At 47.9% G+C, this 16,321-nt stretch overlaps 1 protein-coding gene across 1 annotated transcript in view; it reads left to right on the top strand.

Annotated features, from left to right (window-relative positions):
* Positions 1 to 210: 210 nt before the first annotated feature.
* SLC17A5 (solute carrier family 17 member 5) overlaps positions 211 to 16,321 on the top strand; it is a 34,543-nt gene continuing 18,432 nt past the window's right edge. The window contains exons 1-5 of the mRNA XM_064164212.1: positions 211 to 455; positions 5,324 to 5,520; positions 8,217 to 8,450; positions 10,089 to 10,176; positions 14,763 to 14,849. Coding sequence (XP_064020282.1) covers positions 395 to 455; positions 5,324 to 5,520; positions 8,217 to 8,450; positions 10,089 to 10,176; positions 14,763 to 14,849 — 667 coding nt within the window. The 5' untranslated portion in view covers positions 211 to 394. The remainder of the gene's footprint in view (positions 456 to 5,323; positions 5,521 to 8,216; positions 8,451 to 10,088; positions 10,177 to 14,762; positions 14,850 to 16,321) is intronic.

Genomic DNA, 16,321 nt, shown 5'->3' with positions numbered 1-16,321 from the left:
CGTATTTCGGGTGGGGCCTCACTAGACAGCGACACCCGCGGCCGGCCCGGCTGCCAGCGTGTCCGCCAGCCGCCACCGGACAGAAGGACGGACAGAGACAGCCCACAGCGGGCTGGGGCCGCCGCCCCTGCCCTCACCAAAGATGGCGGCTGAAGGCAGGGCGGGAGCGGCGCCGAGCTGCGGCTGAGGCCACTTCCGCCCGGCAGCGCCCGTCACGTGACCGCCGGGGCCGCCGCTGCCCGGCGCCGCCGGGGCCGAGCCCAGCAGAGCGGTGCAGAGCGGGGCGGACGAACGGACTGACTGACTGACTGTGGTGGGCTTTGCTCCCGTCCTCTCAGCGGTGGCGGCCGGCAGTCTGGCCCTGGACGCCCTGCGGAGTCCGGGTTGCAGCGAGATGGAGACCGAGGAGGGAGAGGACCGCACCCCGCTGCTGAAGGAGTCCCAGCCCAACACCGGTGAGAGGAGCGGGAGGCGGCACCGAGAGGCTCCCGCCTCGCTGCAGACCTCCCGGCCCCGGAGTCGTGCTGGGGGAGAGCGGAGCGGGCTGCGGCGCTTCTCCAGCGGCACCGCGCCCGGCAGTGTCAGGGCGTCGCGTTGCTATGGAGCAGCGGTGTCTTGTAGCTGCGGGGCCCGGGGCCGGACCGTCTGTACCGGGGGACGGGGGGGCCTGCCGCAGCCGTCAGGGGAGCCGGCCACCCGGGGTTGCTCAATTCCTTGTGAATACCTGCCCTTGCCGCGGTGTCTTGTCAGGGAGGAGCAGCGGGTAACTCCAGCTGAGAAGCTGGCCCGGCTGCCGTGGGGGGTGAGTAACTGCTGGGTGCACCGAGGCAGGGTTTCGGTGTCAGACAGAGTTTAAGACTCGGTACTTCTGATGCAGAGAGTAAGGGTGACAGAAGGCATGAAGACAGTTGGTGATTGGAGGGGAGGATCATTATGAGATCAGAACTTAACGGCTGCTCTGAAGTGCTGTGTCCCCCTTCGGGGTCCTCAACACAAGAAAAGCCTGGACTTGGTGGAGAGAGTGGAGAAGAGGACAAATGATCAGAGGGCTGGAGCACCTCTCTGTGAGGAAAGGCTGAGCTGGCGTTGTTCAGCCTGGGGAAGAGAAGGCTCTGGGAAGACCTTAGAGTGGCCTTCCAGAGCCTGAAGGGCATGTAGCACTAGGACAAGGGCAATGGGTTTGGATAGGAGAAGAGTAGATTCACACTGGACAGTAGGAAGGAGTTCTTTACCATGAGGGTGGTGAAGCACTGAAATAGGTTGCCCAGGAATTGGTGGAGTCCCCATCCCTGGAGACATTCAAGGTCAGGCGTGATGGGGCTCTGAGCAACCTGACCTAGTGGAGGATGTCCCTGTTTGCTGCAGGGGGGTTGGACTGCATGACCTTCAAAGGTCCCTTCTGACCCAGTGCATCCTGTGATTCTATGAACAAGTTTAGGGGGCTGGCTGTGCTGTTCTGTATCCCCAAAACATACAAACAACAAAGAGAAATGTAAGATTTGAGGTTCCCTCAGTGTGCTGTGCAAAAAAAAGAAATGCTCTAACTTGCTTGGGAAACTGCAGCAAGAGAGGCCACCAACAAAATGACTTAGAAATGCCAGAAAGGGAGAAATCTGAGTCCACGTGGGTTGTGGAAGCAATACACTCCTAAGTTTGCACAAGACATCGTGCTCCAGTTGAGGTAGTTCACCTCACCCACAAAGATAAACCAGCAGAAGACCAACTTCCTTTAGCTGCTGTGCAGCTTGCAGCACAGAGCTACTTTTTTCTTAACTGCACTTTAAGAATCTTCTTCAGTGCTATAAAACATGTCCCTGAAATCAGAACTGTCTATAGATGCAGGACCCAAGACTGCCAGGCAAGGTAAGACCTTAAACACCCTGGCTAGCTGCCTGAAACTCTGGGGGTGCGTGTGGATGTCTGCATCTCCGGTTGTAGCAATCTCCTGGAGGGGTGAGTGACTGAAATATACCTGGAATTGTCTCCAGTCTTCTGTTCTCTTAACCTGATCTAATGCTCTGAGGCATTGCAAATGAACTTAGTGGCATCCTGGCCTGGATCAGGAACAGCGTGGCCAGTAGGACAAGGGATATTATTCTTCCCCTATACTCAACACTGGTCAGGCCACCCCTTGAGTGCTGTGTGATGATCTTGGAGGTCTCTCCCAACTTTGTTGATTCTATGAGATGGAAGCCACAATGTAGTAGCCATTTGTTTCAGACTTGCAGATCTACTTGGTTTAGGTTTTTATGGTGAGCTATTTACACTTCAGTTCTTGCACATGGAGCTTGCTTTCTGGGCAAGGTGTATATCAGTAAGAGGCTTCCAGGGGAAGAGTAGTAGATACTCCAGTTAATCTGCATTCATTAATTAGTCTGTCAGTGTTGATATTCAGCCTTCTGTTGCTATTGTTTCACTCCAGCAAATACAGGCAGGAGAAAGGTTAAATAGCTTTCCCTGGAGTTATGTTCACTGTTATAAATAATAAGACAATGCATTTTCTACTTGAGGCAAATTGCTTTTCAAACAACAAGAGAGGACAATGAAGCTGCTCCACCAGTTTTTGTGCATTAAGCACTTCCTGCTCTTAGTGCTTATTGTTTTCAAAGTGAGCAATAAAAAAAAAGCCACCTTGGCTCCTCTTCAGGTCATTTAAAAATCAGATATGCCTTTTTTCAAGTGCTGCTAGGGCAAGACTTGCAGCTACCACAGGTGTGGAAGGCATTCCGTGTGTTTGCACAGTAGCCTCACTAATTTACTAAATGAAAACAGCAAATTCGGCTCCCTTGTGTCATTTTAAACCACTTGGGCAGCCACAAGAACTTCCCATGAGGTTGGTCAAGGGCTGAGCCTTGGAAGCTGGGGAGGGCTGAGCCTTGGAAGCTGGGGAGGGCAGAGCCTTGGAAGCTGGAGAGGGCAGAGCCCTGGAAGCTGGGGAAGGGCTGAGCCTTGGAAGTTGAGGAGGGCTGAGCCTTGGAAGCTGGGGAAGGCAGAGGCTTGGAAGCTGGGGAAGGCAGAGGCTTGGAAGCTGGGGAGAGCAGAGGCTTGGAAGCTGGGGAGGGCAGAGGCTTGGAAGCTGGGGAGGGCAGAGGCTTGGAAGCTGGGGAGGGCAGAGGCTTGGAAGCTGGGGAGGGCAGAGGCTTGGAAGCTGGGGAGGGCAGAGGCTTGGAAGCTGGGGAGGGCAGAGGCTTGGAAGCTGGGGAGGGCAGAGGCTTGGAAGCTGGGGAAGGCAGAGCCTTGGAAGCTGGGAAATTTCTACTACTGTAATGAAAAATACAGTCTTGCAGAAAGGTTCTATTGGTACTCCCCGCTGAAAAAAAAAGACAACATTCTAGACTCATTCCTCCTTTGAGAGGTGCTGGGAAGGGAACAATCTTTAGGTAGCTTGTCCACAAAGCAGGCTGTCTACTTACTGCAGGTCAGAAAGACTCCAGCCAAGAGACGTGCTGCAGTCACAGATGAAGCTCCAGTCAATCATAGATATACTTGGTTTATGAATTTGAATTCTGAGCAGTCAGAGAAAAGATGAGGTCACTGCTGTGATATCTGCAGACACAGGTCCCTAACCCCTCTGGAGCCTGGAAGGTTGTAAAATTTTCCGTTGGCACCATGGTTTCCTCACAAGGGGGAAAGCTCCACCCCTAACTGCTTGTAAATTCAGCAGATTCTTTAAGCAGTTCCTCAACATCTCTGCTCGGTAGGTTCAGGCATTCCCAGTCATAAAGAATTTGCAGAGCTCTGAACTGTATTTTGTACAGATCCAATATTTCTTGTTGCTGGAGGATGTGCTGGCCCAGTTGCAGCCCAAGCTGGATCTGAATCTCCTGGTACTGCCAGATGCTGTAGAAGGGAATCAGGGCAAAGGCTGACGTCTGGAGGTAAACAGCTGACAGAGTCAATGCCACAGTGCAGACTTCATCCTGAATCTAAGGCTCATTTTCCTTTGACAACTGGATCAGCTGCAGATGGGGAGAGTGCTGGGCAGCCCAGTGCCTCCACAGTGGCTGCCATTCCTCTTCCTGCTAGTTTTCTCTCCTTAGCAGCAAGTGCATATTCCCTTATAATCAAACTTAGAGAGGGAAAATTTGTCCTAGAAAACAGCTTGGAATCTCAGTGACTCTTCTTTGACACTACTTTTAAGAGTCTCTCTTTTGTTTCTTGCACCATTTTCACGCATGTGAGAGGCTTCCTGCTTATCTTGTGGTTTGGTTTGGTTTCAGTGTGAAGTTCTACACTGAATAAATATGACTGTATTTTGGAGAGACCATTTGAAATCATGTTCCTAACTCCATTTCTGCACACCACACACTACACTTCCACTGCAGTCCCTACACTTGTGTGGGTACCCACCAGTTGTCTAAAGCAGAATTATAGTGTGCTTTATTACATATAATATAGTCAATGAAAAATGGGCTGAGTTGTTTCTGCTTCTCAGCCTCTATCCCTATAGAGGGGACTCAAGACTAGAACAGTTAGCTCCTTTTTTTCACCTCAGGGGCTTAGGCTTTTGCCTAAGCTCCTTTTTCTCTAAGGGGTTCATAGAATCAGTCAGAATTGGAAGGGACCACAAGAATCATCTAGTTCCGACCCCCCAGGTTGATTCTATGATTCTATGTTCGTGTTCTTGATTTTATACATCTCAGGAAGCCTATGAGTGAAGCAGACATCACCATTGTTTCCTTTTCACAGCCTAGCATCTAATTCTTCTCACCAAAATATTCAAGCTAGCTTCAAACTAGCACAATAAGCTGCTGGCTTTCAGGTGCTTAGCATAAGCTGCATCAGTCAGGATGATTCTCAGCTCTTTCGAGGTCCCTTCCAACCCTTAACATTCTGTGATTCATACTCATAAACTTCTGAGGATCATAGAATTATAGAATCAAGCAGGCTGGAAGAGACCTCCAAGCTCATCCAGTCCAACCTAGCACCCAGCTCTATCCAAGAATCATAGAATCAAGCAGGTTGGAAGAGACCTCCAAGCTCATCCAGTCCAACCTAGCACCCAGCTCTATCCAAGAATCATAGAATCAATCAGGTTAGAAGAGACCTCCAAGATCATCCAGTCCAACCTACACCCAGCCCTAGCCAATCAACCAGATCATGGCACTAAGTTCCTCATCCAGTCTTTGCTTGAACACCTCCATGGACGATGACTCCACCACCTCCCTGGGCAGCCCATTCCAGTGTCAGTCACTCCAGGAAGAACTTCCTCCTACCATCCAGCCTATTATTAGTAGGACATCAATAACAATAAAAATCCTCATCCCTTGTCCTTATTTTGTTGGATTCTGTCTGAAAAAGCCATTCTGTGCTCTGCTTTCAGTCCCTGCCTGCTGCTCAGCTCGCTACAACCTGGCACTCCTGGCCTTCTTTGGCTTCTTCCTGCTGTACGCCTTACGCGTGAACCTAAGCGTGGCGCTGGTGGCCATGGTGGAACCTAACTCAACCTTAGCAAAGAACACAACTTCCAACGTCTGTCCGGAGCACTCCTCCGCCACAAACGTCCCTCGCAACACAACGGTGAGCTCTGCAGCCTCTTGTCCTCTAATGTGGCATGGGAAAAGGGCTTTTGAGTATGACTGGATAGAGCTGGGTGCTAGCTTGGGCTGCATGAGCTTGGAGGTCTCTTCCAACCTGGTTGGTTCTATGATTCTAGGTTTCTGTGATCTTGTTTTTGGCAGAGGGGTTGGATTTGATGATTTCTGAGGGTGCCTTCCAACTCTCTTCCAAGCTGCTTGATTCTATAATTCTGTGTTTCTGTGATCTTGCTTTTGGCAGAGGGGTTGGATTCAGTGATTTCTGAAGGTGCCTTCCAACTGTCTTCCAACTTGGTTGATTCCATGTTTCTGTGATCTTGCTTTTGGCAGAGGGGTTGGATTCAATGATTTCTGAAGGTGCCTTCCAACTCTTTTCCAACCTGCTTGATTCTATAATTCTGTGTTTCTGTGATCTTGCTTTTAGCAGGGGGGTTGGATTCAGTGATTTCTGAAGATGCCTTCCAACTCTTTTCCAACCTGCTTGATTCTATGATTCTATGTTTCTGTGATCTTGCTTGTGGCAGAGGTGTTGGATTTGATGATTTCTGAGGGTGCCTTCCAAATCTCTTCCCAGCTGGTTTGTTCTATCATTCTATGTTTCTGTCATCTTGCTTCTGGCAGGGGGGTTGGATTCAATGATTTCTGTAGGTGCCTTCGAACTCACTTCCATCCTGGTTGATTCCATGTTTCTGTGACCTTGCTTTTGGCAGAGTGGTTGGACTCAATGATTTATGAAGGTGCCTTCCAACTCTCTTCCAACCTGCTTGATTCTATGATTCTGTGTTTCTGTGATCTTGCTTTTGGCAGAGGGGTTGGATTCGATGATTTCTGAAGGAGCCTTCAACTCTAAGGTTGATTCTGTGATGACTCAGGTGGCAGGAGAGCAAGGCTGCTGCTTAGCAGATGGCCTTTTCAGTGGGTCTTCTAAATCTCTTCTGGAAAAATAATTGCATTAAATGACTAGCTAAGTGCTGTCCTCAGGGTCAGTGGTTCCACCTACATCCTTTCCCTGCTGTTCCTTACAAATTAGCTAATCTGACCTTGTAGATGTGCCATGACTCACTCTTTTGTATGCCAGGGATCAACAGCCTCTATTTGCCTGTTCATCATACAGCCTCACTGGCACGAAATTTCCTTACAAATTATCCTGGAATCTTTTTCTCCTCCTTGTTTGTTTTTTGTTTTTTTTTTCATTTCTTTCCCAGGTCATGGAATCATAGAATGGTTTGGGTTGGAAGGGATCTTTAAAGGTCATCTAGACAGCCCCCACATGCAGTCAGCAGGGACATCTGAAAGGGTGATAGAGCACTGGAACAAGTTACCCAGGGGGATTGTGGAGTCTCCCTCTCTGGAGATATTCAAACCCCACCTGGATGTGTTCCTGTGTGAGCTGCTCTAGGTGATTCTGCTCTGGCAGGGTAGTTGCACTGGATGAGCTTTCAAGGACCCTTCCAAGATCCCTGACATTCTATGATTCTTTGCTTCTCTGATTTGCAACCAGAGCAGGCTGCTCAGAGCCCCAGATGACCTGATTTGGAACGGTTCTAAGGATGGGGCATCTGCCACCTGTCCAGGCAGTGCTGAGCCAGTGCTTCGCCATCCTCTTCTGTATATATCTTTTACCCTGTGGTCAGAGTGTTAAGCTCCAATCTGTCTGCTGCTCTCACCTTGCTGGCAGTGATGTGGTATGGAGGAATAGCTGCTCTTTGTCACCTGCCAGCATCCTTTATGTCTGATTTCCATTAATCCTGCAAATCACATTTCAAAACTGAAATGTTGAATAAGGAGGAGGGAAAAAAATACCTTAAAAAGAAAGCCAAACTGCCCACTTTGTGCATTTGGATATGCATCAATCTCATTTTATGGTGGGAATTTAAGACTGAACACTCTTGCCATCTTCCTGCCTTCATTTTGTTTGCATGGTTAGAGGCCATTTATTATTTATCAGGAGCCAATTTCTAACTGGGAACTTTATGGGAAGAAGGTTCTGTCTCCTCATTTCTGTGAAATGCATGGCTGCTCGTTTACAGGCTCATAAATTGGGCTTCTGGAAGTGAGCCCAAACTTCAACATCACTTTGTTGGGCAGCAGTTCATGTCTTCTTGCTGACTTACTTTATAGCTTCAGGCTCCTTATCTTGATGTCTTTGCATTTGCTACTTTGCCTACTGAACTCATCTTCCCTCTGTTGTGCTTATCTCAGTCTTCTGCTTGCCCTCGTGAGTCCTGTACTTGGCTGCTCTTTATGTTAAACCTAAGCCTCTGTTTCTCCTTGTTTGCTTTGCTGTCCATACATCTGCAGGAAGAAGCATGGCAGAATGTCCACACTGTGATACAGAGGCAGGATTCACACTCCTGCAGACCACTTTCTCTGTACCTCTGTCACCTTACCCAAGTTGCTTGGAGCTCAGAAAGGAATAACTGCCCAAGCACTTAGATTTCACATTGTGATGGCTTTCCTACTTGGGCTGGGTATGCCTGGACAGACTTTAAACCTCTTGTATTAGCTTTCCAACACAACTTTCTTTGCAGTAGATGTGGGCAAAGAAAGGAGACCATGAATGATTTGTACTTTAGGTGTAAAGGACTAAGTGATGGATTAAAGTTACGTAAAATATGATCAGGGAAATTTCCTCTTTGGAACCTACTACATTCTTGTGCTCTTTTTTTCTCCTTCTAGGGGGAGAAGTATTCTTGGGATGCTGATACTCAGGGATGGATCCTTGGTTCTTTTTTCTATGGCTATATCATTACTCAGATTCCAGGAGGATATCTGGCAAGCAAAGTTGGGGGGAAGGCGTTGCTGGGGTTTGGCATCTTCAGCACCTCTGTATTCACCTTGCTGACTCCCTTGGCTGCAAATCTGGGAGTTGGCTACCTCATAGCTGTCAGAGCCTTGGAAGGACTGGGAGAGGTAATCCTTTTTTTTTCCTATTTAACTTGAAAACAGATCTGAATAATGTGTTATTGAATTAGAGCCTGTGGGGTCAGTATGCTGGAGTAGTAAATGAGTTGTTTCAATTTGAATGGCCTGGTTCTGATTATCTGGGGTGAGGGGGAGGAAAGGGACACAAAACCTTTACACTTTTAGCCTAAGCTTTTCAAAGAAGTGAATCGATTTATTTGTAAGGACACTTCAGCCCAAACTAGAATTACCTCTCTTCATTTGTCAGAAATCAGAAGCTCAGAACAGCATTGTTTGTATCCTTCCAGCTTTTCCAGAATATATAGAATCAAAAGGTGTAGACTCTTGCACCTGGGAAAGAACAACCCCATGTATAAGTTGGGGACTGACTTGTTGGAGAGCAGTGAAGGGCAAAAAGACCTGGGTGTCCTGGTGGGTGGAAGGTTGACCATGAGTCAGCAATGTGCTCTTGTAGCCAAGAAGGCCAGTGCCATTTTGGGGTGTATTAGCAGGAGTATGGTTAGTAGGTCAAGAGAGGTCTTCCTCTGCTCTGCTCTGGTGAGGCCACATCTGGAGTACTGTGTCCAGTTCTGGGCTCCTCAGTTCAAGAAGGACTTCAGGGAACCACTTGAAAGAGTCCAGCACAGAGCCACAATAATGATGAAGAGAGTGGAACATCTTCTTTATGAGGGGAGACTGAGGGAGTTTGGGCTCTTAGCTTGGATAAGAGGAGCCTGGGAGGTGACCTTATTCATGGTTACAAGTATGTAAAGGCTGAGTGCCTAGAGGCTGGAGCCAGGCTCTGCTTGGTGATGTCCTATGACAGACCAAGAGGCAGTGAGTGGAAATGTAGGCATAGGAAGTTCCATGGAAGCATAAGGAAGGTGACAGAGCACTGGAACAAGTTACCCAGGGTGGGTGTGGAGTCTCCCTCTCTGGAGATATTCAAACCCCACCTGGATGTGTTCCTGTGTGATCTGCTCTAGGTGATCCTGCTCTGGCAGGGTAGTTGCACTGGATGAGCTTTCAAGGACCCTTCCAAGATCCCTGACATTCTATGATTCTGTGCTTCTATGATTTGCAACCAGAGCAGGTTTCTCAGAGCCCCAAGTGACCTGATTTGGAATGGTTCTAAGGATGGGGCATCTGCCATCTGTCCAGGCAGTGCTGAGCCAGTGCTGAGCCATCCTCTTCTGTATATCTTCTACCCTGTGGTCAGAGTGTTAAGCTCCAATCTGTCTGCTGCTCTCACCTTGTTGGCAGTGATGTGGCATCTGAAGAGCATGTTGGGAATAGCTGTTCTTTGTCACCTGCCAGCATCCTTTATGTCTGATTTCCATTAATCCTGCAAATCACATTTCAAAACTGAAGTGTTGAATAAGGAGGAGGGAAAAAATACCTTAAAAAGAAAGCCAAACTGCCCACTTTGTGCATCTGAGAGGTACCCTTTGCAACAAAATACCTTAAAGAGAAAGCCAAACTGCCCACGTTGTGCATTTGAGAGATCCCCTTTGCAACAAAATACCTTAAAGAGAAAGCCAAACTGCCCACTTGATGCATTTGAGAGATCCCCTTTGCAACAGGCACAGTTGAAGGGACTTGTGAAACGGTCACATTTCAACAGCACAAAATGTTGTTGTTTTCTAGGGTGTCACCTTCCCAGCCATGCACTCAATGTGGTCTTCTTGGGCTCCTCCACTGGAACGCAGCAAGCTCCTTAGTATTTCATATGCAGGTGAGGAATTCCCAGGCTGATAATGGGATTATGCATTCTTACTGCAGTGTCAGGGAAGATTGACTTAAATCAAAGGGATTTATGGTATAAAGTTTAATCTGGGAAGTATAACATAGAACTAAATCTTGCTTTGCATTCATTATGTTCATTTATTCACAGCTTTTATAACCCCTGATTAAAGGCAACAAAAGAATAAACTTCCATCTTTAAAGTGCTTCCATCTTAAACTTTCAAGTGCTGCAAAGAATTAGTGTGAAGTTAATTAGCTGAAGATACTGTAAATAAGGGAGGTTTAGTATTAGGGACAAAAAAGCCTGAGCAGAATCACAGGTTCTGGGGTTTGGGTTGGGGTTTTTGTTTTGGTTGTGTTCTTGGAGAAACTCAAGGAAGGAAGTGTCCAAGGTATTGCTACAAGAGCTCCTTGCCAGAGAGCAGTGCTCCAGGTTCTCTGAGGTGTTCTATGTATGGAAGGTGTAATGTTTGATATCAGATTTACTTAGAATCATAGAATGGTATAGGCTGGAAGAGATCTCAAAGGTCATCTAGATCTCAAAGATCACCTAGACCTCAAAGATTGTCTAGTCCCAACCCCCTGCCATAGGCAGGAACATCTTCCACTAGAACAGGTTGCTCAAGGCCTCATCCAGCCTGGCCTTGAACACCTCCAGGGTGTTGGACTGGACAAGATTGAAGGTATTTGATGTTACACAGGAGGGTTTGATTTAGCAGAGTGGTGCAGAATAGACTGAAAGCACAATGCTGAGCAAGTATTGCAGTAGACATTTGCATTACTGGTGCTTTGGGTTGGATAATATCAGAAGAAGCTTCTCCATTGCAAGGGATCTCAAAGACTGGAACAGGCTCCCCAGGGAGGTGGTTGAATCCCCATCCCTGGAGGTGTTTAAAAGAGGCAGAGGAGTGGTGCTAAGGGCCAAAATTTAGCACCAGCCTTGGTAAATGTAGAGAATGGTCTTCTCCAACTGAAACAGTTCTGTGGTTGTGAGCTGACCATCACAATGCTGGGGATCCCTGCCAGTGCCCAGGGAGGAATGTGTGGGTTTAAGGCAATTCAGGTCTGTTGTTCTTGTAGAAATTGATTTGTTAGTTAGAATCACAGAATCAGTCAGGGTTGGAAGGGACCACAAGGAGCAGCCAGTCCCAACCCCCCTGCCATGCCCAGGGACACCCTACCCTAGAGCAGGCTGCACACAGCCTCAGCCAGCCTGGCCTCAAACACCTCCAGCCATGGGGCCTCAATCACCTCCCTGGGCAACCCATTCCAGCCTCTCACCACTCTCCTGCTCAACAACTTCTTCCTCACGTCCACTCTGACTCTCCCCACCTCCAGCTTTGCTCCATTCCCCCCAGTCCTGGCACTCCCTGAGAGCCTAAAAAGTCCCTCCCCAGCTTTTTTTGGAGGCCCCCTTCAGATCCTGGAAGGCCACAAGAAGGTCATCTGGGAGCCTCCTCTTCTGCAGACTGCACGGCTCCAACTCTTTCAGTCTGTGCTCACAGCAGAGCTGCTGCAGCCTCTGAGCATCCTCCTGGCCCTGCTCTGGACACTCTCCAGCACCTCCATATCCTTCTTGTAATGGGGGCTTTTTCTTGTGCTGGGCTGAGCCAAGTACTCACTGCCCTTACACTCTCTGGCCAACTCAGGGAGACAGTCACACTTCTAATGAGCAAAGGGTGAAACGTGACAGGCAGCAGGGCTAGAGGGAGTGGTTATAAGCTGCACCAGAGGAGGTTTAGGAGGGATATTAGGAAATATTTCTTCAGTGAAAGGGTTCTCAGACATTGGAATGGTCTGCCCCAGGCAGTGCTGGAGTCACCACCCCTGGAGTTGTTCAAGCAGTGTGTGGACTTGGTGCTTAGGGACATGCTTTAGTGTTGACCCTTCAGTGCTGAGTCAAGGGTTGGACTGAGTGATCTTTGAGGTCTCTTCCAACCAGATCTATTCTGTGATTCTGTGTTTACACCACCAGCTGATCTACTCCACTGTTAATACCTACTTATCTAAACCAAAGGTCACCCTTGGGTCTCCTTTGTGTTGAGATGGAGTCAGCTTTCTTTGCAAGAGCTGTGGTAAGTCACATCCTGCATTATTCCACGAGCCTCATGGACACATTGCTCATCTCTTTGTTTGTTTGAGGGGTTTATTGGTCACTCACATTGCTCAATGCAGTATTTGTGGGGGCAGGTGAAAAACACAGCTTTCTAAATCCACTAGTTAAAACTGGTGTTGTTTCTATGGGGAAGAGAGCTTTTGTGTTCAGCTAAGGAAGTAATGCTTTGGTTTACTCACTGTAGTTAGTATTTGTTCTGTTAGAGTTGTCTAATTTGACCTGGGCTTCATCAAGAAGGCAGAGCCAAACCATGTAAACCACAGCTACAGTTTCTCAGACAGCTCAGTCAGTCTAATGGCTCACTTATGCCAACAGGAATGAAGCCTTAATTTCTTCCTCCCATTTCCCCACTTCCCTCCTAGTCAGGTGTCTCATTCCTTCCATTTCAAGCACTCACCAGACTCTTCCAGGAACCTTCAACCAACCTAATGCAGCAGAAAGCTTTTTCTGTCTTCTAATTTTCTGCCTTCTAAGTGAATTCAGTCTGCTTTAGAAGTCTTCACATGAGAGTCAGCACACAAACAGATAACACAGAGTTAGAATTGCCTTCTGCATTTAACAGCTGGGAGTTTTTCTGCTGTATTGGTGAAAACTCTGTGCTTTTATTGCCCTGGTGACAAGAGGCTGTGACCTTGAATGGCCAATTGTTAGCAGTCATGGATAAGACATCTTGTATAAACTTAGAATCAGCCAGGGTTGGAAGGGACCACAAGGATCAGCCAGTTCCAACCCCCCTGCCATGCCCAGGGACACCCTACCCTAGAGCAGGCTGCACACAGCCTCAGCCAGCCTGGCCTGAAATACCTCCAGGGATGATGCCTCGACTACCTCCCTGGGCAACCCATTCCAGCCTCTCACCACTCTCCTGCTCAACAACTTCCTCCTCACCTCCACGCTGACTCTCCCCACCTCCAGCTTTGCTCCATTCCCCCCCAGTCCTGGCACTCCCTGAGAGCCTAAAAAGTCCCTCCCCAGCTTTTTTGGAGGCCTCCTTCAGCTACTGGAAGGTCACAAGAAGGTCACCTGGGAGCCTCCTCTTCTGCAGACTGAGCAGCCCCAACACTTTCAGTCTGTGCTCACAGCAGAGCTGCTGCAGCCCTCTGAGCATCCTCCTGGCCCTTCTCTGAACACACTCCAGCATCTCCACATCCCTCTTGTCCCAGGGGCTCCAGAGCTGGATGCAGTACTCCAGGTGGGGTCTCAGCAGAGCACAGCAGAGGGGGAGAATCCCCTCCCTGGCCCTGCTGGCCACACTGCTCCTGCTGCAGCCCAGGCTCTGCTTGGCTTTCTGGGCTGCAAGTGCACACTGCTGGCTCCTGTTGAGCTTCTCCTCCACCAGCCCCCCCAAGTCCCTCTGCTCAGGGCTGCTCTCCAACCACTCACTGCCCAGCCTGCATTTGTGCTTGGGATTGCCTTGACCCAAATGCAGGACCTTGCCTTGGTCTTGTTGAACCTCCTGAGGTTGGCTTGTGCCCACTTCTGCAACCTGTCCAGGTCCCTCTGGATGAATCCTTGCCCTCCAGTCTGGCTGCTGCACCAAGGTGGCTCATGCTCACCTTTCCAGCAAATTCCAAACAATTCCCATCATTTGGGATGTGCTAGAAACCGGTTTCCATCATTTGGGATGTGCTAGAGACTGGTGTCCATTGTTTGGGATGTGCTAGAGAGTGATTTCTGTCATTTGGGATGTGCTAGAGAGTGATTTCTGTCATTTGGGATGTGCTAGAGAGTGATTTCTGTCATCTGGGATGTGCTAGAGAGTGATTTCTGTCATTTGGGATGTGCTAGAGAGTGATTTCTGTCATCTGGGATGTGCTAGAGAGTGATTTCTGTCATTTGGGATGTGCTAGAGAGTGATTTCTGTCATTTGGGATGTGCTAGAGAGTGATTTCTGTCATCTGGGATGTGCTAGAGAGTGATTTCTGTCATTTGGGATGTGCTAGAGAGTGATTTCTGTCATCTGGGATGTGCTAGAGAGTGATTTCTGTCATTTGGGATGTGCTAGAGAGTGATTTCTGTCATCTGGGATGTGCTAGAGAGTGATTTCTGTCATTTGGGATGTGCTAGAGAGTGATTTCTGTCATCTGGGATGTGCTAGAGAGTGATTTCTGTCATTTGGGATGTGCTAGAGACTGATGTCCATTGTTTGGGATGTATTAGAGCCATCATTTTATTGGATAAAATAAATACTAACAAAGAATATGTCAGAAAGGCCTTTTTTTCTTCTGATTTTGGATACTTAGGGCTCTATTTACTTGGAATTGCCATAGCAGCTTCTTGTGCCTGTGTTCCTTTAAGGTGAAATAGTAGCCCTCAAGTGGTGGTGACAAATCTTTCCTGCATGATTTGTGGTAAGGAGACTAAAATGAAATAGCTGTGTAATTCCACTTGGTTTAGGGGGTCTATGAGAGATCTATTTATTGTTTTTTTCCACTGTCTTTTTTGCTTTGTTTCTGGTAGGTGCACAGCTGGGAACTGTTGTCTCTCTGCCACTATCGGGTTTGATTTGCTACTACATGAACTGGGTTTATGTGTTCTACATCTTTGGTAAGTGGTTTGGGTTTTTTAACACTAAAAAGCTTGGTCTGTTGTTAAACTTTTTGCTAAATACCTTACAGAACTTCCTTTAAGCTTTTAAAGATGTGCTTGACACGTTAAGGTTGCTATTTTGTTAATCCTGGGAAATGAGAGATGTTTAAAGCTAAGTAGATTCCTCTGCGTGGCTGTGTCGAGCCTTGCTGCCAGTGAGCAAAGCTATGTGAGTGGGACAAAAGCTGGTACAAGTCAAATGCTCTTAACTTTCTTGTTTGAAGTGTGAAATTGAGTTAATCACTTTAATCCCAGGAATTAACTGCTGCTATGAATGAAAGAACATGGGAAAAAGTGGCTGCTGCTTTCAATGGAAACTGGGTGGAAACTCCCTGCAGCAGTCCCAGGGACCCTGAAAGAATGCCCAAAGTGCAAAGCACAGCATATTTGCTGGGAGTTATGTTCTGGGAGAAGCTCAAGCACAGAAAGTCTTTTCTAAGAACATGTCATAGTCCATCTGGTTCTCTTTAGAGGTCTCTTTACCTGTCTGAGCTGTTCCATGTTCTGCCTGGGGAAGGGAAAGTCTGAATCAGAGGCACAGCATATTTGCTGGGAGTTTTGTTCTGGGAGAAGCTCAAGCACAGAAAGTCTTTTCTAAGAGTATGTCACAGACCTATCTGGTTCTCTTTTAGAGGTCTCTTTACCTGCCTGAGCTGTTCCACATTCTGCCTGGGGAAGGGAGAATCTGAGTAAGAGGCTAAGGGTTAGGCTTTTCTCAACAAAGCCACCTCCAAGTTCTGTATGAACAAAGAAGGGCTCAAAACAAAGAACTCAAACACGAGGAGAAGGTTGGTTTTGTCACTGTGAGGGTGACAGAACACTGGAACAGGCTACCCAGGAGGGTAGTCTCTGGAGATATTCAAGACCCACCTGGATGCATTCCTGTGTGAGCTACTCTAAGTGGTCCTGCTCTGGCAGGGAGGGTTTGGTCTGGATGAGCTTTCAATGCCCCTTCCAACCCCTAACATTCTGTGAAACTCAAAGCTACAATGGTCCTGTAAAAGCACAGTGGATTTGGACTGATTCTTGAGAAGTTGGTTTTTGGTTTTTATTCCCAAAGGACAACTTTGGAGCTTGGCTTAAAGCCAAAGAGGGTTGGCACAACAGCTGAGCTGTGTGCAGTGACACTCTCTGCATGCACACAAAGTGTTTGTGCTGTGATTGGACTTGATGTGGGGTTTTGTTTCCTCTGGAGGAGCCATTTCCTTTGTGACTGCTCCATGTGACTGGTAAAAATACAACACGTCTGTGTATGCAACTTTCTTGCTGTGTAAGGCAAGTGGAAAAACTTCAAGACACCCCCCCCAAAAAAAACCCCACCCCACAAGACCTTCCTGCTTAGTCATCTTTATTATTATCTCTAAATGTGCTTTGTTCAGCTGCTTTGGGGAACTACTGATACTGGTCAGGAACTGGCTGGAAGGCTGGGC

Source organism: Pogoniulus pusillus, chromosome 25 (assembly GCF_015220805.1).
Source record: "Pogoniulus pusillus isolate bPogPus1 chromosome 25, bPogPus1.pri, whole genome shotgun sequence".
In the NCBI taxonomy this organism is placed as follows: domain Eukaryota; kingdom Metazoa; phylum Chordata; class Aves; order Piciformes; family Lybiidae; genus Pogoniulus; species Pogoniulus pusillus.
Note: the sequence above shows the minus strand (reverse complement) of the source record. Positions and strands in the feature narration are given on the sequence as shown.